At 39.8% G+C, this 18,923-nt stretch overlaps 1 protein-coding gene across 1 annotated transcript in view; it reads right to left on the bottom strand.

Annotated features, from left to right (window-relative positions):
* Window positions 1-16,542, bottom strand: part of LOC137249234 (zinc finger protein 93-like) — a 169,780-nt gene extending 153,238 nt beyond the window's left edge. Inside the window, exon 1 of the mRNA XM_067780546.1 lies at window positions 15,665-16,542. Coding sequence (XP_067636647.1) covers window positions 15,665-16,437 — 773 coding nt within the window. The 5' untranslated portion in view covers window positions 16,438-16,542. The remainder of the gene's footprint in view (window positions 1-15,664) is intronic.
* Window positions 16,543-18,923: the final 2,381 nt, after the last annotated feature.

Raw genomic sequence — 18,923 nt, 5'->3', positions numbered from 1 at the left:
CATCACCGACACTGAAGGCTGTTTTCTCTTTATCTTCCTCCTTCACCTCAACTTGCCAGTAACCGCTTTTCAAGTCCAGTGTGGAAAACCATTTCGTACCAGATAGCGAGTCCAGAGTGTCGTCAATTCTTGGCAACGGGTAGCTATCCTTTTTCGTAACGTCATTCAACTTCCGGTAGTCCACGCAAAACCTCATTTTTCCATCCTTCTTCTTCACAAGTACTACCGGTGAGGTCCATGGACTAGCTGATGGTTCGATGACGCCGCTGTCACTCATTTCTTGTATGATTTGACTCACAACTTCCCGCTTCGCTAGTGGAACACTACGTGGAGCTTGACGGATCGGCCTCGCATCTCCAGTGTCAATTTGATGTTTCACAACATTGGTGCGGCCTGGTTTGGAACCATCCTGGTCAAATATGTTCGCGTATTTTATGAGCAGTTGTTTTGCCTTACTCTGATAGGCTTCCTCTAGCCCATGCGTCCATGCCGTGATATCATTTGAAAGATCAGTATTACTAGATGAAACGTGTTCCTGGAGCTGTTCACAGTTAATAACTACTTCGGCCTCTTGGCATCTTCCCAAAATAGCTCCTTTGGTCAAATTGAATGGTGACTTGAACTCATTTAGTACTCTTACCGGAATACGTCCATCTTGTTTTGTCATAGCCAGGGTTTTTCCTACAAGTATGTTCAGTGCTGATTTATTTGCTGCTTCGACAACCCACAATTTGTTTGTCCCACAATCTCCATCAACCTTTGCCCAGATGACTGCTTCTGATTTTGGTGGTATTTGCTGACTCTCTTCCACCAGCACTCGTTTACTACTGTAGCCTCTCTCGTAGCCGAAATTAAGTGGCACATCCATGTTCTTATATCGCATCGTCTTGCTTTGCATATCGATTTTGATGCCTTGGTTGATTAAGAAGTCCACTCCAATTATGATTTCATCAACAATATCTGCCACTATAAAATTGTGTAGTACCGTGACGTTCCCAATTGCTACTTCACATTCTACTTCTCCAATTACCTGGGTGTCTTCTCCAGTGGCTGTACGCAATATTGCTCCATGCAATGGTCTTATCTTCTTGTTGACTAAATCCGCTCGAATGATGGAATGAGATGCACCCGTATCTACAGTCAGTAAACGTTCCTTTCCATCCACATTTCCTCCGACAGTAAGATTGCTCGACCTTCTTCCAATTTGTGAGATAGAGATTATGGGGCATTCAATTGAGGGAGTCAGCTGTCGCCCCTTGCTGCTGACTCGCTTTAGTTTAACGATTGATTTGTCTTGGAGATTTGCTCATCTCCTTCTGCTCTGCGTTTACGACCACCCACATTGTTGGAACTGTTAGGGTTGGTGTTGCAATAACGCGCAATATGCCCTGGCTTTCCACACTTAAAGCATTTGACTGCATCATTATTCTTCTGCTGCGTACCCTTCAATACTTCCAAAATTGCGTCTACCCAGTCTGGCTTTTCCACTTCCACGCGATGAGCTTTGTACGCTGGCTTACTCAAAAGTGAGGCTGTTTCCTGAGTCAGTGCATGCAATACCGTTTCAGCAAACGTTAGTTTTGGATTCGCATATGTAGCCCGCTTCGTTTCCACATCTCGTATGCCATTTATGAAACTCTGGATTTTTACCCTTTCAGTGTATTCCACGGGTGCGTCTGCATTTGCAAGATGAGCCAATCTTTCAATATCTGAAGCAAACTCCTGCAATGTCTCATTTGCTTTTTGGTAGCGGTTTTGCAACTCAATTTGGAATATCTGTTTCCTATGCTCGCTTCCGTAACGTCTCTCTAAAGCGCTCATCAATGTTTCGTAGTGGTTCCGCTCGTACTCTGGGATGGTCTGTAAGATTTCCGCGGCAGGCCCTTTCAGTGCCACGAACAGAGCTGCAACTTTATCTTCAGCATTCCATTGGTTCACTGCTGCGGTCTTCTCAAACTGTAGCTTAAAGACCTGAAAAGGAACAGAACCGTCAAAGGATGGTGTCTTTACCTTTGGATTACTCGCTGAAACAGCTGGGCGGTTTAGTTGTAACTGCTCCATACGACCTTTTAACGCTTCTATTTCGGCATCAATTTTGTCCTCGAGTTGTAAAATTTTTGCATCCTGTTCTTCCAGTTTCACAAAGAGCTGCGATGATACCTGTTCCGAAATTTGTGCCGACATTGCAGATATACGTGCCTCTTGCGCTTCCAGTTGAGACGCCAAATGTGTCTTCTGTTCTTCCAATTGTGATGTTATACGGGTTTCCTGCGATTCCAGTTGGGATACCATATACGTCTTCTGTTCGTCAAGTTGTGAAGAAATTTGTGTTTCCTGTGCTTCAATCTTCGATGTTATTCGTGTCTCTTGGGATTCCATCTGTGATGACATATACGTTTTCTGTTCTTCTAGTTGAGATGACATATACGTTTACTGTTCTTCTAGTTGAGATGACATATACGTTTTCTGTTCTTCCATCTTGGATGTTAAACGTGTCTCCTGCGATTCCAGCTGAGATGCCACTGTCGATGTTTGAGCAGTTATTGCAGCCAATATCATGTTCAAGTCTGTGCTCGTAACTGTCTGCGATGTTTCGTTTTTCTCTTCAATTTTTGTTGTTGTTTCGTCCCCATCAGGATAAAAGACAAACTCGTCCACATCAATTCCTTGCGATTCCATTACCTCTCGTAGCCGTGCTTGAAGTTCGATCTTATTCCCAGTTGTATTTAATCCCCGGTTTTCCAACTCCTTTTTCAGTTGCTGGATCTTCAATTCACTGAACTTTGCCATGTCCAAGTTGTATTCCCAATCTTCGGAATTTATTCAACAATTCCTCTTCTGACACCAATTGTAACGAATTTACTTGCAAATCCTCTTATTTGCAATCCTCTGCTAAGTTCGAATCACTAAACTGTTGAATAAATAACTCCAATTTGTAATAATGCAAAATGGCCTTTATTAAAGTACTTCACAATACACTCAACTGTGCAACGAATAGCTTGCTTAATAACCACACTGATTGACAGCTTAATGAAACTCTACTATTCAAAATAATACTGCTATTGCTCGCTAGATATCGTCTTAATCGCAACTGCTTGACAACTCAAATCAAACTGAATTACTTCTTACTCGCCTGCACCGCTTTTATAGTTTATGCTGCATACTTCTAGGCTCTTCGATTTCCAGAAGTTACTAGTTGTTTCGGCTACAAAATCGCCAGCCACAACTACGTGCACAAATTATTGCCCTCTCTTGTGACCACTGAGATAAGATATATGCATGTGTTTGTGCATTGCCACTCCGCTGCTCGTATACGTACATATGTGTAGACGCAATTATTTATTCGTTTATGTAAACACATACAGATTGAATTATTGATGTGAATGTTTGTAGTTTACAGTCTCTCGCGCGCACATAGCCGTATAAGTAAATGCATCTGTGTGTGACATCTCTCTGGGCTGCCTTATATATGTGTATACTTGATTTGATTATTAACGTAAATACTGCTTGGCATGGCCTTAGCATCGCCTTAGTGATGGGATAACTTAGGGGTGGTAATATCCGTGACAATATTTTTATATTTATTTAAAATCGTTTCTATCGAATCCAACTTTTATATCATGAAATTTTGATAATTGATAAATCAATATTGAAAATCAAAATATTGATAAAACAAAAGTTAAATAAAAACAATAAGAACCCTACACTACTCATAACCCGCTGGAATACATCTGATATTGTCATGGTTCACGCTTCTGCGCCATATATGACGGGTACTATAAATCACTTGTAGAGAATGATTTCATTGTAGAGCATGATTCGTTGGCAGGAATTATTCGCAATAACACTTTAATTTTTGATACAGAGGTCAAAATATTGTGACGAATATTACCATCACTAAGCTGCGGCTAAGTAAATAATCACGCAACAACAAAAACATTGAAGCGAGTAATCCATGTACATGTACATGTGTACATGAATACATCAGTCATCATTTACACACATACATACAAGGCAACGAAGAGATATTATGCGGACACACTTGTGGGCATCAGCTGAATTAGTGCTTACATATAGAAACGCCTAAACTATTATTCCTTAATGAATATTGGAGTTATTTATTCGACAATTTAGCGATTCAAACACGTCCCTTATTTTAGCGGCGAAAGGTTGGCGGAATAAGTTGAAAATTTTACATAATTAGTAGCTAATTAAATGCAAATTAAGTGGGAGAAAAAAAATTTATAGCTTTACAAATTTTTTTTTTATGACATTCTGCGCTAAAATAAGACTGAAGTTAGCGAAACCAATCGGCGAAAGGTTGGCGGAATAAGTTGAAAATTTTACATAATGAGTACATAATTTATTGCAAATTAACTGCGAGAAAAAAAATTATAGCTTTACAAATTTTTTTTATGACATTCTGCGCTAAAATAAGACTGAAGTTAGCGAAACCAATCGGGGAAAGGTTGGCGGAAGAAGTTGAAAATTTTACATAATGAGTACCTAATTTATTGCAAATTAACTGCGAAAAAAAAATTTATAGCTTTACAAATTTTTTTTTATGACATTCCGATTGGTTTCGTTAACTTCAGTCTTATTTTAGCGCAGAATGTCATAAAAAAAAATTTGTAAAGCTATACAGGTTTGTTTCTCGCTGTTAATTTGCAATAAATTAGGTACTTATTATGTAAAATTTTCAACTTCTTCCGCCAACCTTTCGCCGATTGGTTTCGCTAACTTCAGTCTTATTTTAGCGCAGAATGTCATAAAAAATTTTGTAAAGCTATAAATTTTTTTTCTCGCACTTAATTTGCATTTAATTAGCTACTAATTATGTAAAATTTTCAACTTATTCCGCCAACCTTTCGCCGATTGGTTTCGCTAACTTCAGTCTTATTTTAGCGCAGAATGTCACAAAAAAAAATTGTAAAGCTATAAATTTTTTTCTCGCACTTAATTTGCAATTTTCAACTTATTCCGCCAACCTTTCGCCGCTAAAATAAGGGACGTGATTCAAACGTTTGCAGAAGGTTGGAAATAAGCGGAATTTCCTAATTCGTTACAATATGTTTTTTGTCAACTTACTTACTTACTTACTTAATTGGCGCTTAACCGTCTAAACGGTTATGGCCGTCCAACAAGGCGCGCCAGTCGCTCCTTCGCTCCGCCAACCGGCGCCAATTGGTCACACCAAGGGAGTTTAAATCGTTTTCCACCTGGTCCTTCCAACGGAGTGGGGGCCGCCCTCTACCTCTGCTTCCATAGGCGGGTTCCGATAGAAACACTTTCTTGGCCGGAGCATCATCTTTCATTCGCATAACATGGCCTAGCCAGCGCAGCCGCTGCGTTTTAATTCGCTGGACTATGTTGATGTCTGCGTATAGCTCGTACAGCTCATCATTAAATCATCTTCGGTACTCGCCATCGCCAAAGCGTAGAGGTCCATAAATCTTTCGAAGAACTTTTCTCTCGAACACTCCCAAAGCCGCTTCATCTGCTGTTGTCATGGTCCATGCTTCTGCCCCATATAGCAGGACGGGTACGATAAGTGACTTGTAGAGTATGATTTTCGTTCGCCGAGGGAGGACTTTACTTTTCAATTGCCTACCTAGTCCAAAGTAGCATTTATTGGCAAGATTGATTTTTCGCTGGATTTCAGTGCTGATGTTGTTGCTAGTGTTGATGCTGGTTCCCAAATAAACGAAATCTTTTACTATTTCGAAATTATGGCTGCCAACAGTAGCGTGGTTGCCAAGGTGCATATGCGCTGACTCTTTGCTCGATGACAGCAGGTACTTCGTTTTGTCCTCATTCACCATCAAACCCATCTTTACCGCTTCTTTTTCCAGCTTGGAGTAAGCAGAACTAACAGCGCGGGTGTTTAGGCCGATGATATCAATGTCATCAGCATATGCCAGTAATTGCACGCTTTTATAGTATATTGTTCCAGTGCGGTTAAGTTCTGCAGCTAGTATAATTTTCTCCAGCATCAAATTAAAGAAATCACACGATAGGGGGTCACCCTGTCTGAAACCTCGTTTAGTTTCGAACGGCTCGGAGAGGTCCTTCCCAATTCTGACTGAGCTGATGGTGTTGCTCAACGTCATTTTGCACAGCCGTATAAGTTTTGCGGGGAAACCAAATTCAGACATAGCGGCATATAGGCAGCTCCTTTTCGTGCTGTCGAAGGCGGCTTTAAAGTCGACGAAGAGATGATGTGTGTCGATTCTCTTTTCACGGGTTTTTTGTCAACTTACCCATTATTTTTAGAGGCGAATTAGCATTCGACCGTGGTTCTAGACTTTGCAATGCAATCCATGTAATCCGAGCACTGTTTGCAAGACAAAGCGAATCCCCCTTATATTTTAAAATATTACACACAAAATGGTAAAAATATTTGCCCCAAATCGACAAATTTTCCATTGAATAAGGCTTAACGGACAAAGTAAGGACCAAAAAATATAAACAAACAGCCTTGTCGCGCACTTAACTCAAAATTGCTTTATATAAAACTTCGTTCCAATATGTCGCCCATTTTATTGTAAACAGATGTATTTCAAAAGTTTATTTTGTTGAGAAAACCCAAACGTAGTTCTGTTTTGTTGGTAATTCTTTACTTTAGCTCACAACTGCTAAAACTATTCCAAAAATATCGGGAGAGGTGTCAAAAGACGCGCTTTGGACACAGGATCGTGAATCCGAAAGCGGAAATTGGAAATTTTATTTCTTCTCGGAGATATTTGCAAACAATTTTTTTTTTTTGGTTTTGGTTGAATCGCACGGACGTTAGTCCATAACCCCAGGTTGTATATCAGATGGTTCTTTCTTCGTGTATATGTAATTTTCGCGTCACTGGTACACAATGGCAATACCATAGAGGCCAGAACCATGTGTAGCCGCTTGCGATTTGGTATTAATTCTTGTAATTGTTCGTATTTCCAATTAGGATTGGTTTTTTCATGGCACCTCGCCAGGTTATATTCAATTTTAATTTTCGATTGTAATTTATCTTTAGTTAAGTTATTTGGGTAACAGGTTATACCACACCCGGACTTAGCATGGCGTAGCCTAGGGTTATTTTTTATAAGTGCGACAAAAGGCCGCCAACGCAGAAAGGTGTTCTGCGCAAAAATACTATGGATCCCACCCCCGGTTTCGGAGGTACCCGCGGGTCTTTTTCCGGTTTTTCGTTTATATCTTTTGAACGAGTTAAAATTTTTATTCTCCGTCTTCAGATTATTAATACTGATGTCAGGACGCGTCGTTTGACACCTCCCTCGATATTTTTGGTAGCGTATTAGCAAACGACCCCTCAACTAGACTATTACCGTTATTTGTTTTTCATTTAGAATTGATGGTTTTTGTCCAAAAATATATTCAATTAAAATTTGTCCCCACATGGCATCAAGCCAGTCACAAAATTAGTAATGTTTTTATTACCACGCCAGTCACGCATTCAGTAATGCTTTTAAGTTTTATATATTTCCATATTCATAAAAATGATTTTCACTTTTTGCAATAAAAATTGCAGTTTGATATATGAATGCAATGAATACTGCATAGTATGTAAATCGAACTGCTTTTTTAGCATCAAGATGTATATATGATTAACACTCCGTTAATTTATTCCGTCAATTATTTTCGAGAATTTTCTTTTCTTTTAGTTATGTATGTATGTATATGAAAGTTAATTTTCAATGTGGACTGTCGCCAAGTGTCATTCCCGACCCGTTACGATTGTTTATGTATGTATATAAAGCGAGTTGGTATTTTATATTTGCACGAGTTTTTGTTCCTGTTAGGAGTGCAAGAACACCACCCTAACTCCAGGTCAGGGAGGCATCGCATCTCCTAACTCCGCCAAAACGCCCGAGGGAAGCACAGAAGCCAAACTTGATGCCTATTCTAATTATCTACTCAACGCAAAAAAAGACCCAAAAAATTGACTTTGAGTCGAGGATGACACCACACGTCCACTCACGCGAAAAGAAAAGACCGGAATGCAAACAAAATTTAAAAATTTCGGAATAATTTAGGAATGTGACATCAGGACGGAAGGCTGTAGCCTAGTCTGTCCTGATGTCAAGTTGTTTAAATTTTTCACAAATTATTAAATAAATTATAAATTAAAAATTGCTTCAAATAAATGCTTTCATACATTTAAAGCAATAAGGGTAATCCCCGCTTAAAACTCATACAAATTTTAAAATTTTCATGCGGTTATTGTAATTTTGATGAGTTTTTCGTACCCACAAGAAAAACCGTGGGTAAAAGTGTTTTGCGCGGATATAGTTTTGGTCTCCAAACCGGTGTTGGACCCACCCAGGGTACTTTTTTATAAGCGCGGCCGAAGGCCGCCAATGCAGAAAGACGTTCTGCGGAAATATACTATGGATGCTACCCCCGGTTTCGGAGCGCTCCGGGGCATTTTTCGGCTCTTTGGAAATAAAATTTTTAATTTCCGCTTTCGGATTCGTGGTCCTGGGTTCAAAACGCGTTCTTTGACACCTCTCCCGATATTTTTGGACGAGTTTTAGCAGTGTTGAACTAAAGTAAAGAATTACCTTATTTTTTCGTAGACTTTCAGTATAGAATTGAGATTCAAGGCATATATGTCCCCTATTTTGGTATTTCTGAGTATTCTATAAATTTCAGCATAATGTTGTTGTTGTTGTAGCGATAAGGTTACTCCCAGAAGGCTTTGGGGAGTGTTATCGATGTGATGGTCTTTTGCCAGATACAGATCCGGTACGCTCCGGTAACACAGCACCTTTAAAGTGCTAGCCCTTTCGGGACCGACTTATGTAGCCACATTAAACCTTCAGGCCATCCCTCCCTCCTTGTGGAGCTTGGGGTCGCCAGAGCCTCGCCTGTTAGCGAAACAGGATTCGCCACGGATAGGTGAGGTTGAAAATTAGGTTTGGAGAAGCTAAATATTGCGCTGGCAACCTGAAAGGGTTGCGCTACACAGCCCCTTTAATCTGCTATTTTAGTCGCCTCTTACGACAGGCATACCTACCGCGGGCATATTCTGACCCCTAAGCCGCTGGGGTATGTCAGCATAATGTTCTTAGTTGGTTTTATTCGTGTATCGAAAAATCTAAAAAATTCAAAATTTTAAGTTTAATCAATTTACAATTAAACGTGCGATGTAGCAGGCCCTCGATGTTTGGACCGCAGGTTTCTATCACAAAACAAAAATTCAAACATAATATATGTAAATCCAGGGCCGTAAAAAATCCTCAAATCTCTTGCTGGCAGTACTTGGGGAAAAGATAAAGAAACGCTCATTACCACTTACAAAGCAATTGGTCAGCCGATTGCATGCTACGCGTCCCCGATATGGTCGCCAAGCCACTGGAAGAAGCTACAGGCCTGCCAAAATACTGCCCTAAGAACCGCCAAGGGTTGTCTCCTTATGTCCCCAGAACACCATCTACATAATGAGGCGAGAATACTCCCAATAAGGGAAAGAAATGAAATGCTAATCAAACAGTTTCTGTTGAACACCCAGAACCCTGGGCATCCCAACAGACATCTGATTGATGCTCCAACACCGCCCAGGGACTTAAGGGGTCACCTCCGTAAGCACTATGAGGAAATACGGCACCTCAGAACAGAGCTGTATGAAGCCAAAAAACAAAAGCAGGTCCTTGGTGAACTCCATAAACAGGCGTCGGACCTCTATGTCCGGAATTGCCCGGTGAATCCAGTACTCAAAGAACAATACTCTTAAACTTGCAGAGGAGGAACGCACACTCCCTAAGGAAACGCAAGTCACTCTAGCCCAACTTCGATCTGGATACTGTAACAGGTTAAACTCTCACCTATCCAGAATCAACCCCGATATACAAAGTGCATGCCCTGCTTGCAATGTGTCCCCACATGACACCAACCATCTTTTCAATTGTAATGTGGAAACAACGCCTCTAACACCCCTCTCATTATGGTCCACCCCTGTTGAAACAGAAAGTTTCCTCGGACTCCCGTTAGAGGACATTGATGACAATTTGTGAGTTGTCAGACCTATTGGATGGGGCGAAACACTGCTACAACAACAACAACAACAAACATAATATTGTCCAGGCCTTTTGGCCCTTATTGCTCAATTATTAGCCGAAACTACGCAAGGCAAAAAAAGTTTTCAAAAAAAAATTCAATAATCGAGAAGTATCAAAATTTGCAGAAAAGTCTCGAAGTATGCAGTTTTGTAGTCCACTCAATTTTAGTCTATCAAAGTAGAATGAATGACCCTCTCTAAAAAAGGAGCACTTTTTTCATACATTTTCAAATACTATTTTCTACGTCGAAAACACTCCAATTTGAGCATTTTCCGAGCCACCCTAAGATGATGCGGGCATTGCGCTGGGTATCCGAACGTAGCTCCTTATGCTACCCTATGTTGGCTGGGGATGAGCTAATAGGTGCGATATACATACTTAAAACAAAAAGTTAGCAATATAATCCTTGTCATCATTCACCGACGAACCTTCGCCGCATACAGTCGCTTTTGTTCAACCGTGTGATTTTTTTCGTGTGCTTACTTAGCCTTCGCTTCAGTACATTTTGCATACCGTTACCAATTTACCGTTTTTTTTCCACTTTTAACTTTGTGACTGCAAATAAGTGAATTTGACTACATTTATCAGCAATGGCCCAAGTGGCCACTAAATTCGGGAACAATAGGTTTTCCCTATTGTCCCCACCACCCAAAACAAAACGTAAAAAGCCGGAAAACTCAATAATGGAAATTTTTCCTGATCTACCAATAACAAAAAGGATTATCCTCGTTTTTTGGTTATGTCATCACTTGACGAAAAAAAACCACTCGCATCATTTTCCTGTTTCGCCATCCACAAGGGATTACAAGCTATTAGCAAAGAAATCAACAACATTACCCAACTTCGTGATGGTAACTTCTTACTACTCGTTAAAAATCAAAAGATCGCTGACAGATTTCTTGCTTCGACACACTTGCCTGGAGTTACCAATATCTCAGTCATCCTACATGAAACTCTCAACTGCGTCAAGGGCACCATATACGCTCCTTACCTTAGCCACCTTCCTGAAGATGAAATCGTTGATGGCCTCAAGGATAGCGGGGTGATTAAAGCCTACAAATTCTCTCGTATGATCGACGGTACCCGTAAGTTTACAGGATCCATATTACTAACTTTCAATAAATACCACCTACCAGAAAAAATTGAAGTCGCTTGGAGAACCCTTTCCATTCGCCCCTATTTTCCCAATCCAATGCGTTGTAAACAATGTCAGATTCTTGGACAAACTGCTAAGTTTTGTCGCAATGCTCCTGTTTGTGCCACTTGTAACTCTCCTCCTCATACAGAATCAGATTGGACTAGAGTTATGTGTGCCAATTGCCTCTCCGACCACCCATCCTACTCAAACCTTTGTCCTAAATTTCAACAAACTAAAGAAATCCTAAAAATCAAAACCATAAACAAATGTAGTATGCGGGAAGCCGTACAAAAATACAAAGACCTACTACCTTCTACGCCAAACCCAAAATCTTTTGCTAATATAGCAAAATCCTCTATTAATAATGTAAATATTACCACACCTAAAACTGAATCTTCTAACACAACTATACTTACACAGGTAAACTCCCAATACTCTTCCCCCTTAGACACCCCTTCTCCCCTCCCTTCTACCCCCTGTCCACTGGACTCTCTACCCCACTCCCTCCATCTATGATGGATACCTCCCCTCTCCCCTCCCCTCACATAGACCCAGATTTTTCTCTAATTCTCCCAAAACCTCAACCCCAACTCTTAAAGTAACTGTTTTTTCTTTCTCCTCTTTCCATTTTTCATGGTTATGTCTCTTATTCAATGGAACATGAACGGATACTTAAACAATTACGTTAATCTTGAAGTATTAATTAAAACTCACAACCCCTCTTTTGTTCTTTTAAACGAAACTCACATCGCCGCTAACGTTACCCCTCCCACCCCTTCTGCTTACATAGGTCACTTTTATAACCATCCTCACATAACCTCCAGTAAACAAGGAATTGCCATCCTTGTTAAAAAGAACCTTCCCCATTCATCCTACCTTCCTCATTCCACAATCTCCTCTGTGGCAATTGAGATCCAATCCCCAAATAAATTAACAATTGTCTGTGCCTATTCACCTCCTAGTCAATCAATAACATCTACAGATTTCAATAACCTAATCCCTTGCTCCCCCCATCCTTTTATCATAGCTGGTGACTTTAACGCTTGGAGCGATCTTTGGGGCTCAGCCTCGGATAACTCCAAGGGCCGCGCGATCGAAGACTCTATTTTAGCTGCCAACTGCTTCGTCCTAAATAACGGATCTCCTACTCACTTTTCCACTCATTCCACTTTTACCCACATAGACCTCACTATATGTTCCTCATCCCTCTCCTCTAAATTGTCTTGGCACCCTATCGATGACCTTCATGGCAGTGACCATTTCCCTATTCTTACCAAAATCCATACCCATCGCCCATTAACTTATTTCAAACCCAGACCCGTTTTTAAAACTAACCTTGCTGACTGGAAATTTAGCGAATCCTGTGAATCCCTCTCCTCCTCCCTCTCCTTTTCATCCAACATCAACCAGGAAACTTCCAATCTCCACAAAATCATTCGTTCCTCAGCGAACCTATCCATTCCTCTAACTACTACGAAACCTTTCAGGCCTGCCCCTGTGTGGTGGAATAGAGAACTTTCGTTACTAAGGAATAAAAAGCAACAGTTATGGCATGCATTTGAACGCAACCCTACTTCTTCTAACCTTATTCATTATAAAAAACAGAATGCTCTTTTTCGACGCGATGCTAAAATTGCTAAAACTCGCTCTTTTCAAGATTTTACTTCCAATATTTCTGCATCATCGGACATGAAAAAAATATGGTCCGACATTAAGAGACTCACAGGCCTTTCCTCGCGCTCCAATATAACCTCCCTTAACTCCCCTCGGGGCAATCTACTCTATCCACAGGATATAGCCTTAGAACTTGCCAACCATTTTTCCTCTGTTTCCTCAGACTCTAATTTCCCTCCCGAGTTTTTCGCAGCTAAACTCTCCTTGCTTAACTCCAATAGAACTCCTCCTCATTCCTTATCCCCTTCTGCCAAACATTTAGAAGCCAACTTATCAGTGTCCGAACTTCATTCGGCCCTCTCAGCAGTCAAAGGCAAAACACCTGGCTTTGACAAAATATCATATCCTATTATCAAACACCTACCCTTACCCGTTCAGTCCCGTCTGCTCGATCACTACAACATTTTCAATTCTGGCTACTACCCCCACCTTTGGAAAACTAGTTCCGTGATCCCCATTCTAAAACCTGGCAAACCCCCACTTGAAGCTACCAGCTACCGTCCCATTGCCCTACTACCATGCTTAGGTAAGTTGATAGAGAAAATGATTGCAACCAGACTCGCTTGGTACGTTCACACAAACAAACTAATTCATCCGAACCAGGTTGCTTTTAAACGAGGTCAAGGAACAATGGATGCTATCCTTCACCTTGATCATCTTATTTCTGAAGCATTGTCCAGCAAAAATCATGTTACTCTTCTTTCACTTGACTTTGCCAAAGCCTTCGACAGAATTGGTATCCAAGTGGTACTGAGACAACTTAACAAGTGGAAAGTGGGTCCAAAAATCTACAACTTTATCAAATCCTTCTTATCCTCCAGGAAGATCTGCGTTCTTGTTTCGAACCACCGATCCCCCATCCTCCCCCTAGACAATGGCACTCCTCAAGGTTCACCTCTTTCAGTCATCCTATTCACCATAGCTTTTGATGAACTTAGTTCTATTTTTTCCGATTTCCCTAAAGTCTCCCATCTGCTTTATGCAGATGATGTACTATTGTTTTCTAAAACCTCCCACCTAGACTCCGTTATTGCAAACTTTTCCGATATCCTTGCCCGTATCTCCTACTGGTCCCTCTCCTCTGGCGATTCAATATCCATTAGTAAAACTAAGATTCTTCATATATGTAAGAAACGTAATTGCAATACCCCCTCATTGCTTTTTGATAATGTAAATATTCCTACTAGTGATAGTCTTAAGTTTCTAGGATTAATGTTTGATTCTAATTACACCTTTAAACAACATTGTAAATACGTTAGGGATAGGCTATTCTCTAAGTTAAACATTGTTAAATATTTATCTTGTAAACGCTCGCTTATCACCCCGCAACTCCTTATCAATGTAACTACGGCGCTTATCTTATCAACTATCAACTACGGTTTAGAAGTTTATGGTCACCACGCTAAAAATAATCTCAAAATGCTGGCTGCTCCTTATCACACCGCAACACGGAGATCATTACATGCCTTCCCTACTTCACCTATTAAAAATATCCTGGCTGAATCTGGGCTGCCTCTGCTATTCGATAATATGACGGACAGTATAAGCAAACTTTACACGAAGCTTGCATTGACTCCAAACATTTTCCTTCAAAATGATTTTCGCAATGCTTCTTCTCGGTCACGTCTACCAAAAGTTGCTTCCACCATCTACAAATGCGCTTCCTTCGCCAAAGTCAATGGTCTGCCCATCATCTTGCCTACTCAACGTTCCAGTGTGCACCCTCCCTGGACCTTTAACGAAACGTGTCTAGTTAATGATTTAACTTTCCTGCGAAAATCTAACACTTCAATAGCTGAATACAAATCCCGGTTTTTGGAGGTTACCGATCACCTTAAATCTACCAATTGGCAATTGATTTTCACCGATGGTTCGAAATCTGACTACACTTCCTACGCTGTAGTTAAAGAAAACGGAGATCCAATTTCATATGGTTTTGTATTTTCCTTTTGTTCCATCTTTACTGCTGAAGCTACTGCGATTCTACTTGCCACTCAGTACGCCTCCAAGGCTAATGGAAAATTCACTATATGCTCAGATAGCATGTCCTTCTTTGATGCCATTAACAAAATGAATAACGCAAACCATATTATTAAAGGAATTCGTAACATTTGAATGGCCCACCCAAATAAGATTAAGATAATGTGGGTACCAGGGCATTCACACATAAGTGGTAACACATTTGCTGATATTACTGCCAAAGATATGAAAATGACTCCTACAATTACATCAATATCATTCTGTAAAAGCGATGTTCTCAGACTCATTAAGCAGCAGAGGAAAATTAAAATAGATGCAGATTGGGTCACCTACAACCATCACTACTCTAGAGTTAATCCTACCCACAGTAAGCCTATTTATTCAGATCAGATTCCTGCCAATTAAATTACGCCTTACATTCGCCTTCGAATCGGGCATACAATAATTACAAATGCACATTTACTACAAGGACATCCGCCTAGCCAATGCCCCTTTTGCAACGAGACGGTCAGCGTATTACATCTTATAACCTTCTGTTCCGGTTTGATCCCACAGAGACAACTTCACATCGATAACTCAGATCCTATACTTCTTCTCAAGGAACTATCATTCTCCAACATAACTATTATATACAAATTTTTAAAGGATTCTGATCTTCTCCGTCTAATCTAAACCAACGTTCCTATACCAGCCAGCCGAAAGCCTCCGTCGCTAGCGCTGCACTTAATTATAGTTTATATATTAATTTTATTTTTATATAAGCTTTCATAAATAAATAAAATAAATAAATAATCCTTGTCATACTTACGGCACAGTTATTTTTTGCTCTTCAGTTGTAAATTCTTCTTTGGTCACAAAGGTTGTTGAATGGATTGTGTCGCTATATTCAGTATTTTCATCATCGTCTTCAATGGGCTCGTTTTTGATAAATTCGCTTAACTCGCCTTTCGCTTGGATTGTGTCGCTATATTCAGTATTTTCTTCATCTTCAATGGGATCGTTTTTGATAAATTCGCTTAACTTGCCTTGCGAATTTTCACGAAAATCCAGTAATTGATCGTTTTTTAGTAAATGCTCAGCAGTACTCCATTGTGCTGATTCCGACTCAATTGTTTCATGTCTGCCTTCAAGCGCCGTTTCGGTTTCTGGAAGAAGTGAGTTTTGAGCAGTGCATTTGGGCTGGCAACTGCTCAACGGGCATGAATCTGTGTGGTTTGGTAATACTTCATTGTCAATTTCTGCCTCCATCATCGACATATTTAAATCATCCAATTTTTTACAAACTATTTCTCGCATCTTATGGTCCGATTGTAGGCACATTTTTTGGAACCGATATACAATTATCAATTGGTGCAAGCATTTACAACAAATTTTTTTTGGTAGCTCGTCACTTAGCTGCACTTCCACTATTTGGGGTATTGTGCTGGATAACAAATCAGCTATTCGTAATTCGTCGCATTCATAAATAGTTTCAAAGATAGATTGGTGTTGTGGTTCAGTGCTTCCTTCAGACGCGAAGGCTTCCGGTTTAATCATACAAGTCCGACAGAGGTAATCGATATATAGATCACTTGTATCCATTTGAGCGAGTGTATTTGTTCAGTAAGGATTATAAAAACGCTATAGTAAAACACTATAAGGGAGGTTTAGGGATGAAACGATACTACAAAATAGAATTCGGTAGCGGCACTTTTGGCCCGATACCAAGAAAATTTGTATTCGATACTTTTGAATCGACTACTCAGGTATCGGAGAAAAGTGAAGGGCCAATTAAACTTCCTTAAGGGCCAGTTAAACTTTCTTAAGTTCCAAATATGGAATTGACACATCCGCGCAACCAACAAAAATTACCAGCGAGACTGAAGTGTAGGCCGATTCTGTATCTCTTAACAATAAGAAAACTTGTTAGCTTAGTCAAAAGCTTTTGCCGTTTGCACTAACAATTCATTGATTCTGTAACTCGGTCTAAACAATGGCATAGAGCTGATGGCATCTCCGGCGAAAAAATGCGAAAAACACAAAGAGGAAATATCAAAAGTAAGTTTGTACGCGCAAAATTAGTTTTACAAAAGTGGAAATAATTCGGGGAATTTTGATTGCGGTTATTATTATTATATAAATTGAAGGTAAGTATATAGTGCAGTGCATATTTTGCTAACTGAAAGTGTTTAACCTATTTGTATTTTACTAGGATGTGTGATAAAGCAAAAAGGAGTCGTGCTTCGGGTGAGCAGTTGAGTGCAATGCTCGATTTTTTTATTTCCACCCCGAATCTTGCCAGCTGAAAGTTCCAAAAGTTGCATGGAAAGTTGGAGAATAAAAAAAAGTGGACCCAAATGGCGGCGAAGCTGAATGCCATTGGAGGGGCGGTAAAGACGGTTGAGCAGTGGCAAAATGTAAGTTTATCTTGATTTATTTTCAAACAAGATAGGCGCCTTTTTTGTCCCCTCCTTTTCGTGTTCCTTTCGTACTTTAGCGTTTCTTTTATAAAATATCCGATTTTAAAAAGGTAAAAATGTCACTTTTTGTGCCCTGGGAAACCATTATTAGTAAAATGTAGTTGTAACATTTCTTTCGTCGTGGGAGAGCTCTTTCTTTCCATTAGCTAACAACTGCTAAGACACGTCTAAAAATGTCGGGAGAGAGGTATCAAAAGATGCGTTTTGACCTCGTTACCAAAACTCGAAAGTGGAAATTAAAAATTTAGTTCTGTATATACATTTGTAATTGTTAAATAAACTAAAGCCAAAGCTCGGGCATAACAAAACAGAGTAAGTGGGGTCCGCTTGTAACAAATAAAATATAAAAATACCTTTTTCTATGTAGGTCTGGCGGGATTTAAAAAGTCGCACATCTACTCATGTGCGCGATCTGAAGAAGGAACAGAATATGACTGGAAACAGACCCCTTCAACAATCTCCTCTTACCAACTTAGAGAAAAAAGTCATAGATTTAGTAGGGATCACCTACATGGAAGGAGAGGCAGATGTTAACGAGAATATTCCCATGCAAGAAGTAATTCGTTTTGTATCATCTTTTATGTGCTCATCAAATTTCATTTTAATGATGCGTTTATAGGATCTGCAATTGTTCCTGGAACACGATGAAGATTTTCAACTGGTCGTAGATGACGAGGAGAGCCCTGAATTACTGTTATTAAATTTGCCCGAAGGCGAATCGGAATTACGGTGCGAAACTCCAAAAACCCCAAACCACGTAGGGGAAGTAAGAGGAAGCGGTCTGAAGAATCACCCATCACAACAACATTTTTAAAGATTGCCGAAACACAAAGGGTATACACGCATATGGTAAAACACTGCATTTCATTGCAAAAATTGTTTCGTTTATTAGATGCATGTAGAGTCCTCGCAGAACCAGATTGAGGCAATAAATAGAATTGCTGCTGCCACAGAAAAAATGGCAGACGCAATGATAGCATTTAGCGAGGTGGTGAAAACCTGTGCGAATGCTTTCACGCAATTAACATATTCTTTGGGTCCTCCGCAGTAGATACTTAGTAAAAAAGTTTTTTTGCATACTAAAAATTTCGGAAATTTGGCTTCAAGTGATGGTTTTTTTAAAACCACCGTATTTTTCTAAACTGTAACAATAGCTTAAATATTAATCAATATGTTGTATAAGTCCATTTTTATTTTATTTTATGAAAGGCATTGTACGCAAATCGAAACAAAAGCAAGCGAACGGGTAATATTTAAATTTTATTGAGTTAGATTTTCAGTCGTTTGTAAAGCATATTTTTAAGTTTAAAAATTAATGATACAGGGTGTACGGTATCGTCAGGTTCATGATGTAGTTGTCTCACTCATCTTCAGAATCCCTAGAAAATACTTAAAATAACCCTTCTGATTCTCACAAAAAATAATAAAAACTGCTATCTCCACAGATTTTGAAACTTCAAAGACTTAGTCTAATTTCCGGCAATAGAACGACCTTCACCTTTTTGCTTAATGAACAAAATGCACTTTTTATGCATTTTGGCATGCAATAAAATATTTTGCAAGTGGGTTGCCTGAAAATCTCCTAGCAAGGATTTTTTCAATTAATTT

The sequence above is a fragment of the Eurosta solidaginis genome, chromosome 4, assembly GCF_040869045.1.
Source record: "Eurosta solidaginis isolate ZX-2024a chromosome 4, ASM4086904v1, whole genome shotgun sequence".
Classification (NCBI taxonomy): domain Eukaryota; kingdom Metazoa; phylum Arthropoda; class Insecta; order Diptera; family Tephritidae; genus Eurosta; species Eurosta solidaginis.
The sequence above is the reverse complement of the archived record's forward strand: the minus strand, read 5'-3'. Positions and strand labels throughout refer to the sequence as shown.